General features: G+C 43.9%; 1 protein-coding gene across 8 annotated transcripts; it reads left to right on the top strand.

Annotated features, from left to right (window-relative positions):
- Positions 1-203: 203 nt before the first annotated feature.
- Positions 204-25,399, top strand: LOC110191445 (diacylglycerol kinase theta). 8 transcript variants are annotated; one of them, XM_086834073.1, is made up of 18 exons: positions 209-265; positions 3,629-4,633; positions 11,201-11,280; positions 11,343-11,445; positions 11,910-12,016; positions 12,087-12,171; positions 12,240-12,440; positions 13,228-14,778; positions 15,412-15,696; positions 15,753-16,182; positions 16,245-16,566; positions 16,632-16,861; positions 16,933-17,081; positions 17,168-17,347; positions 18,107-18,392; positions 18,465-18,621; positions 18,689-18,796; positions 21,916-25,399. In XM_086834073.1, exons 2-18 carry the CDS (start codon positions 4,522-4,524, stop codon positions 22,123-22,125), a joined length of 4,596 nt encoding a protein of 1,531 aa, XP_086690199.1. In that variant the 5' UTR covers positions 209-265; positions 3,629-4,521; the 3' UTR covers positions 22,126-25,399. The 8 variants fall into 8 exon arrangements, with proteins under 8 accessions (XP_086690209.1, XP_086690243.1, XP_086690232.1 ...); XM_086834062.1 differs by having other exon boundaries at positions 17,168-17,449; XM_086834066.1 differs by having other exon boundaries at positions 20,646-23,459.
- Positions 25,400-25,616: the final 217 nt, after the last annotated feature.

Raw genomic sequence — 25,616 nt, 5'->3', positions numbered from 1 at the left:
GAGAGCGAGCTCCCTTAAATTTCCCACTGTTTGTTGTTGGGGGCCACACGCACACACACGGCAACTCAACACACCGCAGAGGGAGAGAGCGCCATTGGCCCCCCAGGCGCGGCAGCGGGTGCGAGCAGGACGGCCGGATTCGGGAGCCAGGCGGTGGAGCATCGATAGCGAACGAGAGCTGCGAGTAGGCTGCGGACTCGGACCTGGTGTCAGAGCGCACCATCGTCTTCAGCGGAGCACACACAGCAGCTAGGTGTGCTCTTCCGTACGTAACGGTTGCGGATTTTCAATGGACTTTCACAACCACAGGCAGCACAGGAAAATTTTCACACACACTGCCAGCAGCGGCGCAAGAAAGCAATGAAAACTGTCTGAAAACTCACCGAAACTCGGGCGAAACGTTCATTAAACGTTCGCAGCCACTTGCTGCAAAGTGCTGTGGAAACTTTCCAAAAAAAAAAAAAAGAAAACGAATTGAATAGTGTGTGAAGTGCGGGGAAAATCGAATGTGAAAATGGCCAGCCAAAGGCAACGCCAAAACCAAACCCAAGTGAAAAGAAAATGAAAATCTCGGCGGCGGCAGCAGTGTGAAAAGTCGAAAAGTGTGCAAAATTTTGCAGCTTCAAAAATATATGGTACATAAAATTTCGCTCTCTCTGTCTTTCTCCCTCACTCTCTCCAAGCGAGCGCGGGTGTGCGTGTGTGTGTTTAAGTGTGTGTGCGTGAAAATTACGTTGTCATATGTGCCAAGTGCTGACTTTTCCAGGCTCCAACTTTCCTGGCTCCGATTATTAACTCCTTCGAGTGTTTGCCAAAGGAAAAAGGCAAGGCCATTCGCACACCTCTAGCTAAATACGTACTCGGACGTGCGAAAGTATTAAAGGACATGGATAGGTGTGCGTGCGAGTGTGTGCGGGTGCGAGTAAGAGTCCGAGTGTGTGTGTGTGTGTATGTGTGTGTGGCAAGGAATCAAGCCGCGCCAGCCAGAAAGAAAGAAAGAAAAAAATTCTCTATCTATTGCGATTTGCTCATGCGGCCCGAAAAGAGCGAAGCGCGCAGCATTGGCCAGCAAAGCAGCAGAGGGTGCGGGGATGAAAAGCCAGGGGGGTGGGACGGGGCAGAGGAAAGTGGGCGCCACCATGGCCCCAGTGGGTGCGAAGTGCGGCTGCTTTGTCTACGGTGTGTACACGTACACAGCCTCCGAAAGCTATATATCGTACTTTTCGGCCCCCCATTAGCATCCATAATTTCGTTGCTCTTCTGGCTACCAAAACAATAATTTCCCAAAAGGAAAAAAACGAGAAGCCGCTAAGTTTTCAACACCCCAGAACGAAGAAAAACCAATGAGCCCCCACCCACCCACAACATTTGTTGCAAAAATCTTGCTCGTTGTGATTTATCCTTAAACTTGGCCACTTTCGTTGAACCGCTGCTCCGCCATGGTGAAGTTGTATTCACTGCCGAATGGTGCCCTGTGTGGTGTGTTTTCTCAGAGCACACCCCCATTGCGCATGTCGCGCGCCTGGAGGCCAGGATATATGGGTAAGGGACACGGAACATGGACCTGGACATTCCACGTCGTCAGGCTGGCTCCACACACACAGTTGCGGCCCAAATAGTAGTACTTGCTGGCACAGCCAAAGCCAAGTCCAAGTTCAAAACTCTTTGCCACAAGTTTTCGCAACAAATCGCATTCCATAACGAGGTTAAACGTAAAAAGTGGTTATTATCCAATGAGAAGGCTCTTATCAGTTCAAGTTCAGAGTAGTTTCTTCAAGGGGATTTATAGGTGGGCCTACCAAAACACTTTGAAATGGTGCAGAGGGTTGAGTTTAGTTTTGGACTAATTTTCTTGAGGGTTTATATAAAAAGTGTAAAATTGTTAGAGTAAGAAGGATTTGTCATATAAAAGCCTCAAATTAAATTTGTTCATATTAAATACTCTTAAAAATATCCGATAGCATAAAACTGGATTAGTCTTTGAAGACGACTGATTAAATAAAAATAGCTGTAATAAGTAAAGACACTAAATATCATAATTTATACAATTGGAAACAAATATTTCCAATATTAATAAATAGACTCTCCCATGATATTCCTTATTTTCAAAGAGATAGTTGAATTCCTTAAAACTAATATACGTTTATAGTAAATTATCTGAAATAAAAGCAAAGTTTATTCTTCATTAGGCCGCGTTACATATTAAACGAATTTGATTATCTCGTACAAGAAAGGAATTAATGGAACAAAGTAGACTCAACCTTAATCGATACATGTCAGCATATTATAGAAACTAATTCACATTGATTTCAATCGATGGAAATAAGGGAAATTAAACTTTTTAAAACACAAACTGATATCTCATCTTTTTTCTTTTTTCCTGAACTAAAAATGAAGGACTAAAGACTCTCTACATAAATACGAATTATAAATGAATAGTTCGTTTTTTTGACAAAAGCATAATATAGCTACATACTAAGTAATTTAAGTATTTATTATATAACAAACTAACTTTGAAGCAGACTATCATATTTCCTTTATTAGAATATCAGCAAGTGGGGGACAGAGACCGGATTTATATCCTATAGTGCTATTGTCTCGTCCTTAACTGTTCGCATATACACACAAACACACACGCACACACTGTGTGGATTTGTGTGTTTTCCGTTAGCTGTCGTTTATTGTCATCAAGTTGAAAACTTCAAGTGTCGTTACCTTTGTTTCCGTCTATTATTAGGACCTGTATGATATAATATTTGACTGGATTGTCCTTGGCCATCCCCGCTGGTGGCAGTGCGAACAGCGATAGGAAGCGCAGGAGTAGGAGGACGCTGCCGCGGTTGTGGGGAAGTTGGGAAAACTGGGTAACTGGGTAGCGGTGGTAATTGGTTCATCATCGCAGAACATGTTGCATACTTGAGGGCGCCGCGGCTGTGAAAATTAATAGATTGGCGTTTTTGGGGGGTAAATGAAAATGAAGCGAAAGGAAAATCCACAATGCAGTTCGCGTTTTCGCTCTCACTCTCTGCCCGCACTCTTTCTCTCTTCTCTCCCACTCGCTACTCTCTGTGCCCCAGCGGTACACGCTGTTGATATCATATTTTTGCCACTTCTATTATTATATGTCTACTACTTTTTTATGGCGCTCCAAGAATACTGGGAACTTTTTTAGCCAACTCACCACGCATGACGCGTGCCTCTCTCCCCATCTCTTTTGCGCAGTCCGCGCTCTCGCTTTCTCTCTCTGTAGCTTTCCCTGTGGAAACTCCCGCTCTTGTGGATTTTATTATCGGGAAACGTTTTCCCTTCTGCCTTTCCTTTTTTTGGCTCTGCTGTTTTTTTTGGGGGGTGCGGCGCCCACGTATCAGCGCAGGAAAGCGGAAAGTGGAAAGCGAAGCGAAGAGAGAGCCAAGTTGAAGAAAAACATTTTCCGAGCTGCTGCTGCTGCCGTCGTAGTAAAGTGAAGACCGCCCGCCGAGTGAAGTGTGCCTACGTGTGTGCAGTGCCATATAGAAAATATACAAGAAAAACAACAAGAAATACATGAAAATGGCACACATAAATGCAAAAAATATAAAAGTATAGCAAAAATAATGTATAAATATACCATTTCTGATTTTTTGTTTAGTGCAGCGCTAGAAATTGTAAATAATTAACAGTAAAAACTCACCACCAAAGAATGTTATAACCGAAAGTTCGAACGCTTAACCAAAACCGAAGATGCACAAGTCTAAACAAATATAATTATGCATAGCCACTATGTATATAGCAGCCAAAAACGATTGTAAAACTAAACTAAACTAAAAAACACAAAAGGAAAAACAAGTAGCCCTCGAACAGCCAAGAGAACCGAGCCCGGCAAGCAAATGTCCGGATAAGGGAGCCGCCACCTGACCAATGGATGAAAATGCAGCCGTCGTCGTCACTTTCGTCGTCGTCGTACTCCATTTCGCATCGCTTTTGTCAGCAGCAACAGGAACAGCAGCCGGAGCAGCCAGAGCACTCAGAGCACTCAGAGCAGCAGCAGCATCCAGAGCAGCAGGATCAGAAGGATCAGCAGCAGTCCAGGCTGGCCGGATTTTCACCCTACCACGCCCACGCCAAGTGCACGCCCTCGGTCGGTACGGCAGCGCTGCCACAGCTGGCCTCGACGCCCGCACCGGCAGCAGGCGCCTAGGTTGCCCAACCGAAAGATTCCCACTTCGAAATAGCCCATCTACGCAGCAGCCACAGAAATTGCCTTTGCCGCAACTGCACCTGCAACATATACTGCAGTTTTGACTGCCGCAGCAACAGATATTGCAGCTGCCTGCCACTGCGCATAAGCAACGTTGAAATTGCAGTTGCAACGGCCACTTGGAGGAGGAGTCCAACGCACAAGTCAGCACCGAGACAAACGCACATAGCAGCATTCGCACAAAGCGCAGGAGAAGGATAAAGCACAAGCAAAATCGAAACAGAAACCGAAACCGAGACAGGAACCGGAAGCGGAAGAACGGGCAGCGGACACAGGCAAACAAAATGGCGGATGGTGGGCATTCATTCGTGAAGAAGACATTTCATAAGCCAACATACTGTCACCACTGCTCGGATCTGCTCTGGGGCCTCATCCAGCAAGGATATATTTGCGAGGGTGAGTACCAAACATAACATAAAATAACATACTGAATTTAAGGTATCACAATGCGGATAGGAATTGCCTTCAAATATTGAACTAGATAGTGCTACTTTCTTGGCATAGCTTTTAAATATTTTGATTAGACTATGGATCGTATCTTTTGGCTCTAGAAGTCCCAACATATCGATGATATTAGCTATTATTTTATCGAGTTTTTTTGGCCCACCTTATGGAATATAAAAATCTTTTCCCTTTGCCCGAAACACAGTTCCCAATTCTGCTTCGGCGGCAGCAATAGAAATAAGTTGTAATTAATGAGCACTAAACACAACCGAGAAAAGCCAACACGCAAATCATCGAACATCTTCAACGCGGCAGCGGCAGATGTAAAAATACATTTCGTCTAGTTTTGAAAATACTTTCTAAATTGCTATAAAATTGGAATGGAAAAGCGCCGGTCCCCGATGATCCCTATGTCGATGTTGATGCTACTGGGGCGGTTGTAATAACAAAGACTAGAATGGATATTACAGGAAAACAGAAACACGGGCAGAAAATTGTGGTTAATTGTCAGATTATGAAACAATTTAAATTCAGAGCTCAAGTAATGCATCTTCAGAAAAGGTTTTCAAAGTTCTTGATGTTTGTTTTAAATAGTACTTTGATTAACCCATTAGAAAAGAGCTTAGAGATTTAATTCTTATATTCTTAAATTCTGAATAAATTTGGTTTGGGAAATCCTAAAATTAATATCTCTATTAGGCACCCTAATTGAATAAGATTGCTCCCAGTTTGTCGAGTGAACGGCAGTCCAACGTCATCGCCACATGACCAAAAAAAAAATATATAGATCGCACGCCGATCGTGGCAACTTCAGGAGGGGCATCGCTTTGCATACAGTGTGGTATATATAGTATAGTTATAGTATGGAATAGGGGCAGCATCATCGGGCTATTTGTGGCCGAGAAGTGTGCGCGTTTGAACTTTTCCAAATTGTGCGGCTGTTGGCCGTGTCTGCCGTGACGTGAGCAAAGCGCCAACGACGTCATAGACAGCACCAATTCGATGTGCCATATGTATGTATTCGTATGTGCCATTGCCATGGAAATCTATAAAACAGAGCACATCACTCGCCCCATAGCACAATTTAAGCCAAAAAGGCAACCCAAGGTAATTCGGTTCGAATCGAATCGAAACGAAGCGGTCCAGAAACAGAAACAGAAATGGATGCGGAGGGGCATCTGACTCTCCCAACGGGAAGCGTGTTAAGCGCCTCGCATAGTGATGAATCTTCCTGCTTTACTCTGTTTATTTGTGCAATTTTTGTTCATGGGATTTTGTTGGTTTTGTTATGGCTATTATTATAATTATCGCGAATCACGCTTGCCATTTCATGTAGCATCGGTGTTTATAGTTTTGCCGAAAGTACGCGCCTTTTGCCGATGCTTTAAAGTCTATTTTCCGCACACTAAAATTAACACTATTTGCACTCCGTATGGCAAGGAAATAATCTTTAGGGACATGAGTTAACAAAATTAATATCTTTGCTTTATTCGCACTTTTGGTGCAATAAATACCATAAATAAGATATTTTTAGAAGCCAAATCTATTGCAATAATGTTTTTGCTAGTCAATGGATTGCACTTTACGGTCTGTGATTTTGGGAAATGCAAATTTATATTAATAAATTTCAAATATGCCATAATAAAATATTAATTCCATATTCTTAAAACCACAGCGTTTTTCCTATTTATATTCCAAGTTATTTACAACTTTTGGTCTTCTTTTGCGGTGGACCGTGGTTTGTAGCTCTGTTCGGTTTAATGGTGTAAAAGATCATTAAAGATTCGGCTTTGAATGAACAAATAAAAAAAAAAAATTGAGTGTAGCGACCAGACAGAGAGTCCATAAATGCACTCATTTGTGTCATTCCACAGCGAAATTTATTACCCGCCAGCGAGACAGATATACAGATTTCCCGCATTTTCATGTTGTTTTTCGTTGCGCTTGCATTTGACATTTTCAGTGAATTTTGCCACTGTGTTAATCGCTGGCAAAACATGCCATATTTATGTACATTTAAGTATGCATATATGCATGTATGTATGTACATACATATGTATGCATGTGTTGTGTTTTCTAGGCGAAACAGCGAGCTGAAATCGCTATATTTGTGTTGCATACCCTCGAGGGCGTCGCTCTTTGGCCACCCATCACGCATACGCCGCGTTGGTTTCAACCGAAAGGAAAGCATAAGTAGGGTTGAGCGGAGGGGGGTTGTGTCTCCCTAATTGAGTTGCATATTTAATTGGCTCAAACCAAAGCTAAAGCTGTGGCTCTCCGCTCCGGAAACGTAGCTCCCGCTCTCTCTTTGATCCCCCGAATGTAGGTCAAATGCGAAAGTGCACTCTCGGGTAGCATAGGCCACAGGCAACTTTCAATCGGGTTTCCACAAGGGCGGGGGGTGGGGGGTTGAGCTGCATCAGAGCAGCAGGTGCGCAACCAAATCAAATTGAATGCATGGCCTGTGAGTGTGGTATGGTCTTGGGGTTCCGTATCCACAAGCCGGCAGGAGTGCCGAATCTGAATCCGAGCGAGGTGCCCCGGCCGATAGCGGCAGCAGCGAAGGGCTAAAAGTGCGTCATCAATGGCCGCCATGGAAAATGACGACGATGCCAGCAGCAGCAGAATCAGAAACCGAGAGAGGGTGGGGGCTTGGGTATTTATATGGAGGACGGAATAAAGGTGGTGGGGGTGGATTCGCCTGGTTAATTGCTTCATTGTCGACGCTGTTCATTCATAACCAAAGTGAATGGCCAATGGCGTGAACAACCTTAAGGCTAGATAAAATAATACTCTATAAAATTAATTATAATTTAACCGCATATGAAAAAGATAAATGATAATAACATACGATGGAGGCTATAGTTAGGGAAGGGGTGAGCTGCTTAAAATGCTAAATAATTTATATTAATATTAATTATGATATATAAAATGTTATTAAGCACAAATCTAAAGCTCTGATGGCAGTGTAAGAAAATCACATTTATTTTTTATATTGGCTAATAAATAACATAAGTAAAAGTGTAATACAAGGCTTAGTAATTAAATGTAAATTAATTTATTTTCCTCTTTTGCCGTAAACTCACACACTTTACCGCAAAAGCCTTTTCATCGGAAAGAGTATAAAGAACAGATTTTCGGGGTCGTCACTTTGGCTGGCATATCGTACGCAAAGGGGAGGCGAAAAACGGGGGGCATCGAGAGAACGATAAAGAGGAAGGGCACTGCTGACGTTGCAGGCAAGCCGGAAAAAATCTGCTCGCCAGTCGAGAGCGTTTCCGACGAAAATTAATTCAAGCCATAATCCAAATTAATGTTACTCAAGCAGTGCAGCCAGAGCCAAGCAGTGCATTAAAAAGAGAAAGCAAGAATATGGCATAAAGTCCAGTTGATCCTTTCAATAGTAGCAGTTATTCGTCAACGAGTTGATCTTTTTCATATATATTATAAAACAACATACATACATACACACAGCAATATTTTTCAATTTTCAGCAGAAACATTTTTGTTGCTAATCCAACCAAAAGTAATTTCCTTGTCGCTGCCCCTGAAGCTATCTGGAAATTATGTTTCAATCATAAGAAAGATTGCTATGGAATTTAATTCAGGCGTCTGAAATGGGCGGACGTGGCTTTTAGCGGGAGCTGGGCAGCAAAACACTTGAAAACTCGTAGATAAAATAAAATTACTAAGATAAAAGGTCGAGAAATTAAAGTGAATTTTACCAATTAATCGTTTATTAATTCCTCGTAGGATCTGAAGAATTATGAAATCTTTTTAATCTTTTATCTTTATACAAAAATGGATTAAAATAATAATTTCTTTTTTAAGTTTATTAGAAAGAAAACTTTTCTCACTGTACCGTAAAATTAGAAGAATGTGATTTATGTGTGTTTCGTATGCGTCATCTAACTGTTTCTCCGCAATTATGTGCCTATGTGCTTGTTTATTATTTAGCATGTCCAGCTATTTTTAATTCAACGGAGTTCTTCATAGCCTTTGGCTTTTAGGTCTGCTGCTTTGACTACTTCTTCGTCCCTCTATTCTCCTAGAGCATTTCTTTCTTTTTGTCGTTCGGTTGCTGTGTATGTTACGGCTACACCTCAATTGAATTGTATAACTCTCCTCTGGGCAAATATCAATTTTAATTGTGCTTCCTCTTCCACGCACTACGCATGTCAACTTGTGCGTATTCAATTGTCCCTAGCCTTCTACTCCTCCTTCTCATTTGTCCTCTTTCTCCTATTGCTTCTCCTTCTACCACTCCTTCATACTCATACGTGTATATATGTATGTGGATGTATTGGTGTTCGCTTTAAATTTGGCTTTGTGCTTCTGCTTCTTCTTCGTCCTCTCCCCACTTGATTCTCTTTTGTTATTGTTGGCTTTATTGCCCTGGCCAAAAGGGAGAAGGGAAAATAAAAACGAAGCGAGGCAAAAGTAAAAGTGTGTTGAGTTTTCAACCTCAAACTCCCCACACACGCACACACACACACACACACACACACACACACACACAGGGAAAGCGCAAAGAAAAGCATTTCGAAAATTTCCCCATGCGTTGGCGTCGCTGCTTCCGTCTGCTTATGCTTATCTACACAAAAAGAGAAGGATAAAGCGAAAGATAAATAATGAAAGCACGCACATTTTTGGTATACATAATGCAGGCATGCAACAAAGTGGAAAATACCTAAAAAGAAAAGTACAGATCTTAGCCGCTGAGCGCCACAGGGCGTATACGTGCTCAGCTGTTGCTTCTGCAATTCCACCATCCTTGCCTCCTCCCTCTGTATTCACCGCAAGTGCAACAACCGCCACAGCCAACAACAAGAAGGCTGGAAAAAACTAAAGCCAAAGCGAGATGGCTAGCAAAGCAAGAGACCTACAGTTATGTTTTACATTTCGAAATGCAACTGCAGTTGAGCGTCACGTTTGTCCTTCTCTTTCTTCTTTCCTTTTGCCTTTGCTTGCACTGCTTACTTGACGACTGCCCGCTGTTTTATTTATAAAACGGGCCAAAAAACCAAAGCACATTCACGAGTTCATTCATGACGTCAGCACAGCGCCTCAGGTCAGCGGCCTAGTTTTCTACTGCTGCTGCTGCTGCTGCCTCCTCCTCCCCTCGACACAGTGCACACATAGAGATAATTATGCATTTACATACAGACGACGCGCGTCTGTTTGCCCATTTGTTTGTGTGTGTGCAGCGACCCAAGTATTGCCTATGTGTAAATACGTAAGTTTTACGCTAGGCTAAAAATAAAACTATGATTTCTATGTTAAGTCGGTGCACGAAACACGAGCATATGAAAGTACATATATTAGTTGCGTGTATTTTAATACAAAAGTGAGAGTAGATGCAAATATTCAGAGATTGTGGTTACCTTTTTAGGATTTCACATAGAAAACAGTTTTAATTGTCAAAATCAATCCTAATTCCATGTTCCAAGCCCAACAATTTATTTTCAATATATTTAACGATTAAAGTTATGCGGACTATTTTTTACCGTGCAAAAGGATTTTAGTCGGTGGCAAGGAAAAGAGACAGAGAACAGCCACCCCAAAAGCACGGGAGGGAGAAAGGCAGTCGAGCTTTGTCCATTGCCGCCAGTCTCTCACTCTTTGTTTCACTCGCTCTCTCACTCTCTTTCACTCTTTCCGTGTTACCTTGGCTTGGCCACTTAGCTCGCTGCACGCCACTTGTGTGCTCTATGCCCTGTCCCCGTCCCGTCCGCACCCCCCTTGGTTGCCCTGCGGGGAACTTCAATGAATGCACCGTTGTCCGTGAACTCGGCCACCATGAATGGCATGCGGGCTTCCAATGACGCGGTGACTTTGCGGTTGCACCAAGGGGTTTGCCAGGGCAATGGGAGAACCTACCCTGTACTCTCACTGGAATACGCCTTTCCAAACAAAAAAAAAGCATATCAATTGAATTTCCTAAATGAAAATATTTCTTAATATTTAAATAGTTTTTCATGAAATTAAATCAAATTTAGTTGTTGGGTTTCTAAGCGAGAAAAATATTACGTATACGTAATAAATAGTTGATTACGTATACGTAACCACTGGATATGCTATTTAATAAAAATATTCGAAAATTATTTCAGTACGAATTACAAATAATTTATAGTTTTTTTGTTTTTTTTTTTGATTAAAAACTTATTAGGCTTGATTTCGGTTTCAGGGAAACTTTTGAAATATTACGTATACGTAATGTCTTAATTCTTTTACTTTAGTTTACATAAAATTACTATTAAAATTATTAAAATTCTAGTTAAGAGAGTTTTCTAAATTATTTCTATATCTTTGTATAGCTAAAAAATAATATACTTATTTTTGGTTTTGGTTTCTAAAATATTACGTATACGTAACGACACCTTTGCCTGTTTCACTTAGATAAAGGCGGTACTGCATTGTGATCCCTTTTGAAATAACTTTTAAACTTTTGCCGACATGTTGCATAACCACATCTTTCTCCCCCTCTGTCTCTTTCTACATTCTGCTTGCCGCTTGCAGTTTGCAACTTTATCATTCACGAACGATGTGTCAGCAGCGTGGTAACGCCCTGTTCCGGCATCGCTCCATGCATTATAAAGGTATGTAGTTGCAATCGCAGGATGAACGTAGCTGTCATGTGTCCATGTGTCATTCCCCACAGAATCCCGTGGCCCATTGTTGGTCCGAGCCAACTCATCACAAGAGAAAATTCTGCACAGTCTGCCGTAAGCGATTGGATGAAACGCCAGCGGTGCATTGTTTAGGTAAGTGACACAAAATATACTATATATATACATATATGTATGTGCAAGTCTCTGTCCCTGTCCCAGTCCCAGTTTTAGTCCTTGTTCCCCCTGTCCTCCAGCTGCGTGTCAGTCACGTCAGTTCACCTATTGAGCGGCAATCCATTGTTAGAACCATCAAGCGCCTGATGTGCAGCACATAGGGGCAGAAAATAGATTTTTTTGCACTACGATTGAGTTTGATATTTCATAAAGATAAACTCGACGATTTTAATTAAATTTTAAATGATATTTTAAAAGCGTTAAATCAAAGTTTAAAGTAGAAAAACTTAAACAATACATACATAAATTTCGCTTTGCTTTGACCCACAAAAGTATGCTACGTTTTATGGAAAACCAGTTAAGGCCAGAAAAATCTCCCCAAAATTAATATGAACTTATTTTTTCTCCTATTTTAAATAATTAAATACAATTTTCAATCCCAGTCTGCGAATATTTCGCGCATATTGAGTGCCAAGATTTTGCGGTGCCCGACTGTACCGAGAATGCCACATATGTGCCGGGCAAGGAGCTGCTTAATGTGAAGCATCAGGTAAGCACAACCATCACCTCTCTAGAGAGGATTGCACCCAGACTAACCATATATTAAACCCGCCCAACAGCATCACTGGCGAGAGGGCAATCTTCCATCAACGTCCAAATGCGCTTACTGCAAGAAAACATGCTGGTCCTCGGAATGTCTCACTGGTGAGTGGGTCACCATCGAATCCTTTTACTCTGCTCTTACTAATTATGCGTTCTAATTATATCTTTAGGATACCGCTGCGAGTGGTGCGGCATGACAACCCATGCCGGATGTCGCGTGTACCTGCCAACCGAATGTAATTTTGGTATTCTACAACCTATCTACTTACCTCCGCACTCAGTCTCGATTCCACGCACCGAAGTGCCCATCGAGGCCATCATCGGCGTCCAGGTTAAATCGAAAACGACGCTCGTGCGCGATTACTCGTGTCGTAAGTACATTGTCTCATGACTTTACAGTGATAAATGCATCAATCCAGGAGCCCAGACGCCCAGCATCTTGATAGACCAGGTCTTGCACTGAGCTGAGATGAGGATCTGTAGGGGAACTCTATTATTTTGTATTTCTCTAAGTCCTTTTGGATAAATATTACATCCCCACAAGGATATTTTATTATGTTAAAGAGCTTTTTCTCTAATATATTACTTCCAAGACAAACGTAAAAAAACGTAAATCATGTTTTTCTTAAATTCGAATCTGTCTTGAAGTTACTCTCTTAATACTTTGCATTATAAGATCCCCGAAAGGACTCTTTCTCTCTCTTGCTCAGTGTAGGCTGGTCCACATCCTTTCTTGATGGTCACTCACCCTCTATATATAGCGATATAGCAATACTCACCCCAAATATCCCCCAAAAAATATTAAGTTGCTATCGATGTTGTGTTGTGTGCACACTCCGAAAAAAAAACCAACCAGAACTCCAACGATCAGCAAATCAGACATCGCTCAAGCTCATCCAGCTCATTAAGATCATGGCAGACCACTCTCTCACCACCACCAAACAATACCACCACCACCACTCCACCACCGATGATTTTCCTCGATTTTTTCCCCCGTCCCCTGGATTTTTCTATACTCTTTTGATTTTTGATTTACTTTTCGTTTCGTTTTTTCTTTTCTTTTCTTTCTCTCTTGGGTTTTTTTCACAAACTGTTTCCGTTTCCGGCGTTACTTGACGCTGTATTTCTGTGTGTGTGTGTTTGTGGGCACCCCGGCAGCCAGTCCGGATTTGAGTGTCGGCTCCGGAGGGGCCAGCTGCTCCCCGATCCCTGGAACGGGAACGGGATCAGCTGGGCTGGGCCTGAAGGAGCTGCTTGAGCTCCACAGGCAGCGGCGAGAGCAATCGAAACAACATTTTCTCCTTTCCACGCCGCCCACGCCCACCTCCTGTGGCTCCCACTCACTCTGCCACTCGCCGACGCCCTCCCTGCTCACAGTGGGTGAGACCAGCAATGATGCGGATCAGGATCACGATCGGGATCAGCCGGAGGAGGAGCTGGAGGAGGAGAACACGGAGCAGGACAGCGCCCTACAGCTGACCACTTCCACCTCGAACGTGATGTGCGCCAGCAACCTGCAGAAGTCGCCCTCGGCCAACTCCTCGCTGCACCTGCTCTACACGAGCCTCTTCCGGAAGCTGGGACAGGGCAAGCGACGGCGGAAACGGGGATCAGGCGGTGGCGGCATCTCGCCCAGCGAGGACGAGGATGATGTGGATGGCGGAGTCTGTGATATAAGCGGCGGAGATCTCAGCGACGACTACGACCACTGTGATGTGGCTCTGCGCCGGAGGTCGCTGCGCTCGCGTCAACCACGTGATGTCAGTGAGACGGATTACCACGGTGACGCCGAGGCGGAGGCGGAGGGTGAAGGAGAGACGGCGCCGCGGGAGAGCTGCTACGAGACCTCGGACACCGGCGGCGAGCTGACCAACACCGATGACCTCGACAGCAGCCTCAATCTGATCAGCAACCTTAGCTATAATAGTAGTAATAATAGTAACGCCTCCGCCTCCAATGCCCCGGGAGGAGTCAGCACTAGCATCGCCCCCGCCAGCACCACTGCCCCGGGAAAGTCCGGACATGCCTTGAGCGTCCACGGTGGACGCCCGCAACCCAAGACTGTGGCTCCGGCCCAGGCCAAGCCCAAGCCCAAGCCCATACTCATGCCCAAGCACAAGGCGCAGGGCAAGGGCGGCTCCCTCAGCTCCCCGCTTTCCAACTCCAACTCCAGTGACTGCTCCTCGGCCTCGCCCTCGGCCCCGGCGACGCTGCTGCAGCTGTCACCGGTGGGTAGGAGTAAGTCCTTCCAGGAATCGACCGGTGTCACTGCCGTTTCGCGTTACAAGAAGTATGGACGTGGCCTGTTCCAACGTCGGCGCTCGAAGAGATCCCCCAAAAACTCTGCCGCGCCTGCGGGTACCAAGAGCAACTACAGCCTGGACAGGCTGTCGCAAAACATCGAGATCACCATCCAAGACGAGGACGGTAACTACCAGCCATACGACGATAATTTCCATATGCTGGCACGCCGCCTGGACGCGACCGATGTGGACGACGACGTGGGCTTCGACGATCTCTATCTGGACGACCGGCCGAGCGGGGCTAGCGACGATCTGGCCTTTGCCGGCGACATCAGTGACGGTGGGGCCAGCAGCCGGTCGCGGGCCAGCGACGCTAGCGATGGCCATGTCCTCGGCCGGCTGCTCCGCCAGGTGCGGCAGGGTCTCACCGTCGGCTGGCGCAAGCCGCGCTACCAGAAGCGCAGAGGTGACTAGTCCACGTACTCCTTACCCTTTTCTCTCTCTCTTTTTCTATTTGTCTCTGTGTCCCACGTCCTTGCTAACAGAATTGGGGCCAAGGACGCGAATGTGGACGCGGGCACGGGCACGCTCTCGATCGGTTCGGTCTTGGTTTCGACTGGTCCTTAGTTTGCGCTAACCCCTCTGTTTTGGTTTTGGTTTCGTTATGCCCGTACCTTTTACGTTGAGCCACCAAGCCACTGAGTCCCACTAATCGCTAACCATCGAACCACTAATCATCCGCACCATTCCGCCCCACATTGCAAGCCACTAATCATTAACACAGCATAATCGCATGCCAAGCACTCGGAAAAATAACTCAAGAGTGATTCGAATTAGGGTTGACTCTTAAAATGATTAAATATTTTTTCCTTTATGAAGTATTTTTAAAATATTAAGTGATAGCTTTATAAAATTTTAATTACAAATTAACTAGTTAATGAAATATCAAAATTGGAATACATCTTGCCTTTTTTCCGAGTTTGCAAATAAGTAACTAACACCAGGCCAAGGCCGCTTTTGTTTTTACTAATAAAATAATACTTGTTCTAGTGAAGATCTGGCCAGAAACTAACCCCACTTTTTTATGTGTGACCTCCAGCACGTAGCATATCTGAGGAGTTCAGTAGCGGTGACACACCCCGTTTCAAGGATGAGGAATCCGCCAGCAAGACCGAATCGGGACATGGACCCAGCAGCGGAGGAGGAGGCAGTGGTGGCGGAGGTGGTGGTGCCGGAGCAGGTGGCTCTTCCACGGCAGGAGCGTCAACTTCTGCTGCCGGTGGCTCCTCCAGCCATTACAGGCCCGATTCCGCTGGCCACAAGTCGGACAAGTCGGAGAAGGATCGCGAGAAGAAAGAGAAAGAGCGCGAAGAGAAGGATATAGGTAAGATGAACCCATCTACCAATGGAACTAAGCTCACCTCGTATCCACTCCCACAGAGATGATCAAGGTGTTCGATGGCAACAACTCATTCCGACGCCAGCAGTACCGTGTGATCATCGTTCAGCGCACATATACCCTGGAGCAGCTGCTGACCACCGCGCTGCGGGCATTCCACATTACGCGTGATCCGCAGGCCTTCTACCTGACCGATCTGTATGCACCAGCCGGCATGGAGGATGCCCCTATGTTGGATCCCACGCCCGTGCTCAGCCTGACGCATCTGGAGGGCAAGCGGCCGGCCATGTACCTTCGCTTCCACGATCGTGACCGGGGCCATGTGCGCGTCTATCCCGGCAAGCTGCAGTGCTCGATGCTGGAGGATCCCTATGTCAGTGTTCCTGTAGATAATAGCACAGTTATTAAGGATTTGATACGCGATGCCCTGGATAAGTTTGGCCTACAGGATAACCAGATACAGGACTACAGGTGCGTCTCATGTTTCATGGTTTTAGGTTTTGGTTTCTTAATATTTATGTTCCTCATACCAGATGCTCGGAGGTGCTGCTTGATCGTGGCGTGACCGAGCGCATCTTGTCGTGGAACGAACGGCCCTGGGATATTATGAAGCAGCTGGGCAAGGATTCCATTCGCCAGATGGAGCTCATGCGCTTCTATATGCAGCACAAGCAGGATCCACATGGCCCCAACATCGCACTCTTCGTGGGCAACCTGCCCACGGGTCTGTCGCAGCGTAACTACGAGCAGATCCTCAACAAGTATGTGACTGACGAGAACAAGTTCATCAGCATCGGACCCATCTACTACGAGTATGGGTCTGTGGTGCTTACCTTCGAGGACTCCCAGAAGGCGGTAAGTTTTTCATTATCCAAAGATCCCAAAGGGAAACCCTACTTACTGGAGCTATTGCCTTGCAGGTGCGCGCCTTCTACAATCTCCGCGAGACGATCATCGAGGACAAGAAGCTGCTGGTGCTGCTCCTGCCGAATATCGAGCCCAGCATGGTGCCCTCCGATGTAAGGCCTCTGCTGGTCTTTGTCAACGTCAAGTCCGGCGGCTGCCAAGGCTTGGAGCTGATCTCCAGCTTCAGGAAACTGCTGAATCCCTATCAGGTGTTTGATCTGGACAATGGTGGTCCTCTGCCTGGGTATGAGAACTGAGACTGATTTAATCTTACTGGCTGCTTATCTAATCCTATATATTCTTATACATCTCCAGCTTGTACGTGTTCCGGCAGATAACCAACTACAAGATCCTGGTTTGCGGTGGCGACGGCACCATTGGTTGGGTGTTGCAGTGCCTGGACAATGTCGGACAGGACTCGGAGTGCTCCAGTCCTCCCTGCGCCATTGTTCCCCTGGGAACTGGTAAGTGGCACTCTTACTCTATGTATTAAGTACTCAGTCTTCCTTAATATACTTAATTTAAAATCCCAAACCCTAATCCCAATTAGGCAATGATTTGGCTCGCGTTTTGTGCTGGGGCTCTGGTTATACCGGTGGCGAGGATCCGCTAAATCTATTGCGCGATGTCATTGAGGCGGAGGAGATCCGACTCGATCGCTGGACGGTTGTCTTCCATCCGGAGGACAAGCCGGAGGAGCCGGCCATGAAGGCGCCCTCGCAAACAACCGGTAAGAAGAAGAAGGCACACCAAGCACACCTATCGCAATCGCAATCGCAACAAACCAATCAGCATCATCAATTACCGGCTCTGACATCGAGTGATATATCAGGTCATTTGGTGTTTTCAAAACTTCGTTCGTGTGTTCTTTCTCTACGTTACATTACATAGTGCCTAACATCCCACAAAACTCTGATCCTAACCCAGTCAAAGTCCCAGTGCCAGTGCCAGTCCTAGTCCCAATCCTATCACAAAAATAAATCCTTTGTGTTGTAATTAAACCTATGCCACAACCTAATCCCTTTCCGGCTGTAAAAATCGCCATAGCAATGTCTGAACAAAACCCAAACTTGTAAATATGAAAAGCCAAGTAAATGTGGAAGTAATCTTGGAGTATGAATAATCAGACTTGTATAAAAGTTTTATGAGGTTCCTTTCGAACCAAATCATGCAAATCCATGATTATAACTCTCCATGAATTACTTCCTTGGCAAGAAATTCCTTTTCTACAAAAGCCCAGCCCCAGTTTGGTATCTGATGATAAATGCTGTTTAGTTTCAATGTGTAAAGAGTACTTCCCAAGCTATATCCGCATGCATGAGGTAATGTATGACACGACAAGTCCAGACACTAGAAGAACTCGCTTGGAACTTTTGGGTAAACTAAGTAAATCCAACCTCGATGTTGTCTGTTGAATGTTCGGTGTCCAGTGTGTGTGTATGATCTAAATGAAACTTCTCGACTAATACCAATTTGATGTTCCATCCAGGTGGTGCCCAAAACGAGGACAACTCACAGATCTTCGTGATGAACAACTACTTCGGCATTGGCATCGATGCGGACCTCTGCTTGGACTTCCATAATGCCCGTGAGGAGAATCCTAACCAGTTCAACTCTCGCCTACGGAACAAGGGCTACTATGTCAAGATGGGACTGCGAAAGATCGTGGGTCGCAAGGCGGTCAAGGATCTGCAGAAGGAGCTGCGTCTGGAGGTCGATGGCAAGATTGTCGATCTGCCACCAGTGGATGGCATCATCATCTTGAATATATTGAGGTGAGCTGAGAACTGCCACTAAATACTCTTTCTTCTGTTTCCTTAAATAAACAACTAATTAATTCTTTATAGTTGGGGAAGCGGCGCCAATCCCTGGGGTCCTGACAAGGACGACCAGTTCTCCACGCCCAACCACTACGATGGCATGCTAGAGGTAGTGGGTGTCACCGGCGTGGTCCATTTGGGTCAAATCCAATCCGGAATTCGCACGGCCATGCGCATAGCTCAGGTGAGTAACTAAGATACTGTCCTTTATGCCTTTGTTTCCTATAATGTCTTGAATTTTAATCCATCAGGGTGGACACATCAAGATACATCTGAACACCGATATGCCCGTTCAGGTGGACGGTGAGCCCTGGATCCAGAGTCCCGGCGATGTTGTCGTCCTCAAGTCGGCCCTCAAGGTAAGTGGCTTCTTTCGGCTTAACGATTTCTTTGGAATTTTGTATTTAAAAGTTATAAAAGTTGCCTTGCATGAATCCGCTGTTCTTTTGTTCGATTGCATGCCTGCTTCTTAACATTTACCATAATTTTCTATTAAAATATACAATCATGCTTCGGTTTATAGAAAAAAAATCAGAAATGATTTCGACAATCGATACTGAAAATAAAATTAATTTCATTGAACAAATGAATACATCGATTGTCGTCTATTCCTAATTTTCAATTCCAAGAAAATTCAAATGTAATTAAAATACATGCTAAAATTTTAGAGTAACATTTTCTTAGTTTGCAAAAACCGGAGACTAGTTGATAAACATTATTATTATTATCTAAAGAACATTAATACTCAGCTCATCTCTTAAATTTTAAGAGTGCACCGCCGCTTTCCTTGTCTTTATTTTATTTTTTATATTTTTATGTAACAATTTTGAACAACAGTTTTGATTTACCTTCACCTATCTGCTTATGTTAATTTGATTTAAAATTTGTACACCCACCACAAGAGATTCAAGCCAAAATCCACAGAGCATATATTCGACAGTTTAAATTTAGGTTTAAGTAATACCCGGGCAACGCCGAAAGAATCACAAACCAGCACATGATATTAGGAATGCCTATAATTTTATATCCCTAGTTCAATGGCAAAACTAAGTAAATGTTGTTAATACAAACTTAAATGGCAATCGGTCGCTTAGACGGTTAGAACTACTTATATGCAATTTCTAATGTAGTTAACATTTCATTGAATTAAATATAAATAAAATAAATAATACATTTTCATTATCATAACGAATATCTCCCTCGTTCTTAATCGTCCTGACATCTTATATATATTAATTAAACGTTAAATTAAATTCTCTGGCATCCAAGATTTATTGCATTGCATTCTGTTTGGAGTTTCCATAGATTATTTAAGGACCTCTTTCTCATCTCATTGTCAAAGTTCCGGATAGCTTCCCAAAAAGGTTAACTTGTTCTTTAAGCAAATCGTGTTTTTTTGGTCGTCAGAAAATTACTTAATATTTTGCATAAAAAATAAGATGACTTTTCTTTAAGAAACGATTTTCCTCTTCAGCTGTCTATCTGAAATTTGCTGTAATTTTGAGAATTATAAATGGATTGGTAGTTTTTGTTAACGTTGCCTCCTACATTGAGCCATAAATTAAACTTGTAAAGTGTGTTTTTACAAACAAACTAATATTCTATCTCATGAGGATGTGTCTCTTAGACGCCACCAAACTCAGGGAAAAACCTCAATCAATGACTCTTCAATGATTTTACAAAACTGGAGATCTTTCTAACATGGAATATATAATACCACTTTTGAACCAGGAATTAATTATCTAATAAGCAATCATTAACATTCATTTAAGATCAAATCCTGAACCGATTGCCATTGAGTCCAGAGCCAAAAGAAAAACTGAAAGCTCAAGCCAGTAAATTTTGTCTGCGTGTGTGTTGGATATGCGTGTTTTGTATGTTAAACATTTGTACTTTGTCCCCTCCCCTGGTAAAATTTTCCATCCCGATGTGTCGTAATTACCTTAGTAGAGCACACAACACCCACAGAAACCCCGAGCCACCCTCTAACCATGTAAAATAGCTACGTTTTTTCTGCATTTTTCATTTGTTGGCAGCTCGAAAAAAATTAAAAAAAAAAAAAAAAACAAAATAAGTTAAATTGAAAACTAATGAAATCAGAAAATGAAAACAAAAACATAAACTTTGTAGTTCTCTGTTCGATGTGTGTGCGTGTGCGTATGTGTATGTCGGATTTGACAATGTGTGTGATTTCTATGCTACATCTAGGCCACGATGCTGAAGAAGACGAAGAGCAAGCGCCGCCTCACGGAGCCGCACATCTCGCCGGCGGTGCTCAGTCTCTCGGTGGCAGGATCGGGACTGGGAGCGGGATCTGTGTCCATGTCGGGATCCCCGCAATCCCAGTCGCAGCAGCAACTGCAGCAACAGCAGCAGCAGCAACAATCGCAGCTGGCCGAAAATGGGGAGAAGGAGGCTTCGATGGCTTCTCTGCCCTCCGGCTTCGGCAGTACCTAGAGCTTGGCCAGCAGCCTGCGATATTGGTTCTCCTGTTTCTACCCATAAAACCAACCACAAAAAACCCAGAAAAACAAAAACAAAACTCCATAAGCCAAACATTAACAGCACCAGCCTAAAATCTGGAAAATGTAACCAGAAATCGAATATTTTAACAAGAGAAAAACTCCAATGCGCGCAAGCGAATAAAACTTATCTTCCAAAATCCAGAAAAAAAACAACTAAAGATAAAAAATAGCCTTAAACAAAAACAAAGCCAAAAGTAATGAAGTTAAATATAAAAAACAAATAGCTGTAAATAATAGTTGGTGCTGTCGAGCTCTGAGAACCCACCACCCGAGAAACTCACCACCCACCCACTCTGCACCGGAAGAAAGAACTGTAACCACCGCTATTGAACTTGAACTAGCTAACTAAAGCCACCACACCACACCACACCACACCACAGTGCAACCCACCACACTATACCACAAACATCACACCACACCAACACCACAGCAAGCTAGCGCGCCTAGAAAATGTCTACAGTTTTTGATTAATTTTTATGCAATCATTTCCCTTGTTTTTACTTTGAAGGCAGCCCAATTTGGGCTTTTCCGTTTCCATTTTATACGCAAATGCAAGCTTTCGTAATCCATCATACAGTATCGAAATATGTATAACCGAAAACATTTAGTTGATTGAGTTCCGTTACATTTTGCCTGATTTTTCAAGCTAGCTTTTGAACAAGAACTTATAACGAATTTAATCTAAGGCAATCGATTTATTTCCTTGCGTTAATCTCTATCTTTTCTTACTCTCTTTTTCTCTTCTACCGAAAATATTTAAAACCGAAAATACACAAACTTACACGAATACGAAACCACAATTTAACTCTATGATAACCAAATGTTTTGAAACTAATTTTAAATGCAACGGCCGACGCTTGAATTGTTTATCAAATTCCCAAATGTCTCTCTCTCTCTCTCTCTCTCTCTCCTCCTTATCTCTGTCTACCTCTGAAATGATGAAAACGAAACAGGCGACCATGTTGAAAAAGAACAAGCTGAAAATGAAACGCCGGAACACGGAGCCCACCATGATGGTGGCCGGCTCGGCCGCTCCTCCACTGTCTCTGGCCCTGCCGCCCAGCGTGGGCGAGGTGGGCCTGGCCGGTGGAGAGGGTGGAGCTGGAGCGGGATTAGGCGCCGAGGGCGACGGCGGCGGTGGTACAAACAATACGGATTTCTGAATATGGTACAGCGAGCGTCTGATTTAACGTGCTAATTCCACAACCACCCCAGACACACCCACCCACGACAAGCCCACCCGATCCCATCCCACCCAAAAGCAGCAGCAGGACCAAGAGCAGAAGCAGAAGCCGAATCAGAATCAGAACCAGAACCAGGAGCAGTAGCAGTTAGCAACAGTTAGCAGTAGGAGTAGCAGAAGCCATCTCCGCACCACCAAACCGAAAAAAAAGAGAGAGAGAGCAGGCAACTCGAGAATCAAAAGCTGTAATCAAAATTACTTGTATAAATCGTACAGTCCCGCACTTAGCAAATCGATTTGATCGGATCGGATCAGATCCGTTTCGATCGTCAGTTAGCAGTCAGCATCCTCCAGCCTGAATCCACGTCTGAAATCAGTACGTTAAACTCAAACTGCTCGAACCAACCTCGTCAGAGGGCAGGAAACCAAAGAAAAACAAAGAACACTAACTAAATTAAACAATAGATTGAAGGAAGGATGGTAGCAACAGGAGATTTTATTCCATACACTCAGCAATAGTCTGGCCAAAGTTGTATCAAATTCAAGTTCAATTATGTTCCTTCTCGTTTCGTTCCTATTTAAGCAAACAGCAGAAACCGATTAGTGATACCGTTAAACAGAGAGCAGCGCAAGCAGTGCAAAAGAAACAGGGAGAACAAACCGGAAACCCAAGGGAAAGCGGAAACAGTAGAAAAAGAAACAGGGAGAATAAACAGAAACCTAAAACTCAAAAACCAAAAAACAAAAAAACCGAAAAAAAACAAAGCTAGAGAAACCCAAAAAAACATAACAAAAGTACAAAATTGTTGAAAAATTGTTTGTTATAACTAAATGAAGAAGACGCTAGAAACCAAGTAAAAGTAAATCCCAAATTATGACAAAGCGAAGAAACGATATACAAATATTACCAGCTAGGTACAGTTGCGTTCGTCAGAGAACCTGCGAGTTCCAACAAGAGAACCAACTAGGAAAACCCACATACCCACCAGCCAGGTCACGATGCGAACGTACAGCAGATGCGGGAAAATTCACGCGAATCTTTTTCTCAACCCTTGATTCGATGCGATCATATTGAATCCTTGATGAGACGAAATAGCTGCAAATTGCATAGTTGGCTGACTACTACTACTAATTGGGACGCAACATTGGAAATTTCGAGAGCCCGGGGACGTGCCTAGCATGACCCGGGACCGTTGAACCACGGAAAGAAGGGAATTACCCTCTTTGGATTGTGCAATTGGTGTGGATTTTCTCCGCTGCTGTGCGTTCAACAAAACAAAAAAAAAAAAAAAAGGAAAACGGTAAAAGATAAAAGGAAAGATAGGAAAATGCATTTTCGAGCATAGGCAAACGCCATCGCCAGGATTCCTGGCGCTGCGCAAGTATTTCACCTGCATTTGTCTAGAGAAACCAACTTAATTTCGGATGGCAAAGTCCGAAAAGATCTGAAGCAGCTAGCTGAAAGATGCGAGAATCCGAAAACTACAATTTCAACTTTAAAACGCTTATAAAGAAAACAATTTTTGAAAGTTTTATAACTAATTTTACATTACGTCTTATGTGAATGATTGGCAGTGCGCTGCCATCATGGCCGGAGGGGCCAGGAAAGGGTCAAGTGCGGATCCCCCGCCCCTGCGGCTATCCGTTTGCGCACTTGGCCCGTTCCTGGCACACAACACTAAGCGACGACGCGGCGCGACCGGGTGCGGGGATAACCGGAGCCGGACTAGCCGCTGGCGACCGTCAACACCGAGCGGGACGCACCCGGACGCGCCCGGCCGCCCACACAGAAGTCACACAACGCCGATAAGGACACGCCACGAACAGACCGAGTTTTTCCCGCAACAGGCACAAGCACTGCCGTGAAGCGTCACGGAAATCGCATGGCAGTGCCCATCAAAATCCAATCCCGAGTCGCGCTGCTGGCCCCGCCTCCCGGCCCCCAAAAACTGGCGGACGTGGGGCGTTGGGGTGGCGGCAGCGGGGCGCGTTTGAGCTTAACTCACCAGCTTGCGTTCAGCAAACCTCCTCGACCGGCTGCGATTACGGGGCTCAATGCGGGGGGTTAATCGGAGCACACACACTCGACCGATTTCCGTGACTGCGTCCCTGCCGCTGACAGGAATCGGAGGCGGCGCCCCCATGGCCCCCAGCTGGCGGCCATGCAATGGATCGATGAAAATACACACGCGCCAGAGCCACATTTTTTTACGTTTGACATTTCGCGAAAATCTTGCTTTCCGAATTCGAGACACACCAGATGGATCCCAGATTGCGTGGCAGCCAGCGCCAGTGGCCAGCGGCGCCGTCATCCGAACCACCCTTCCAGGATGCCTAATCCAACGATGGCATGGCCTGGACCGATTAGCCCCCAGCAAATTGAAACGCAGCCCGCAGGAGGTTTGGATTAAATAATGCCTCATTTCGTACAAACAACAGACACCGCAACAAGAACACACTGCACATCGTTTTTTATCCACCTTGCGTTATGTTTTTTAATTGTATTTAAACGAAAAAACAAAAAGAAAATGAAACCAAAACCGAAAGGAAGTTAGTGTAAGTTTAAAAGAAAATTACTATAATATGCTATTCAAAGAAATCCAAAACATAATTACCAACAAAAGAAAAAGAAAAAGAAAAGAAAAACCAAAAATACCAACAACTAAAAATACTAATTATAGTACATACATTGATGTAGTGTTTAGGTGTAAGAGAACCAAAAACCAAAGCCAACTCAAGCCACATAAAATTGTTTCATGAATGCCAGAAAACAGAAAAGAAACCGAAAACCAAAGAATCCAAGCGCAGTCGTAGATGCAGATACAGAAACAGGATACAGTGTCCTGTATTGCAGAGAGATTCATAAATGTACAAGTAACTATTTTTCTCTATACCTAAAAAAGTAAATCTCCACCATTTTTTGCTCCACATTAAGAAACTGAGACAACTCGATGCAGGCAAAGATTGAATTTTGGGAACGAAAGCACCGCACGGATGCTAACCGAGAATCTTTATGAAATTGTTAATTGAATTGTAACAGACTACGCAAGCAAATACGGAATTTAATATATAAAATGTACAATAGCGTCGCTTTAAAGTCTATAAGAACATTTTGTTGCAATGCAAACGTGAAATCCAAAAACCCAAATCCGTTGGCATTACGACACACATTCGAATGACATCAACAAACAACAAGAACAACACACACAACAAACAAAAGATAACTGCAAAATAAATGTAACTGATATAACAGATTTTTTATTGTTTAATTGGAGGGGTTTTTTTTAAGGAGTCCTTAGTTAAGAAAGAAGTAAGTATTTACCAATTTCTGTACATGCAAAACTACGTATAAAACTTAAAATAAAAGATAATATAAACATTTCCTTATTTTTTTAAGTTTTAAAAGTTTATTCCCGTAATATTAGACCCTTGTAGAGTATTAAAATTTTAGTCAGAAGTTTGCAAAGCAAT

This window comes from Drosophila serrata, unplaced genomic scaffold (assembly GCF_035046125.1).
Source record: "Drosophila serrata isolate PLE 108 unplaced genomic scaffold, ASM3504612v1 contig_32, whole genome shotgun sequence".
In the NCBI taxonomy this organism is placed as follows: domain Eukaryota; kingdom Metazoa; phylum Arthropoda; class Insecta; order Diptera; family Drosophilidae; genus Drosophila; species Drosophila serrata.
The sequence above is the reverse complement of the archived record's forward strand: the minus strand, read 5'-3'. Positions and strand labels throughout refer to the sequence as shown.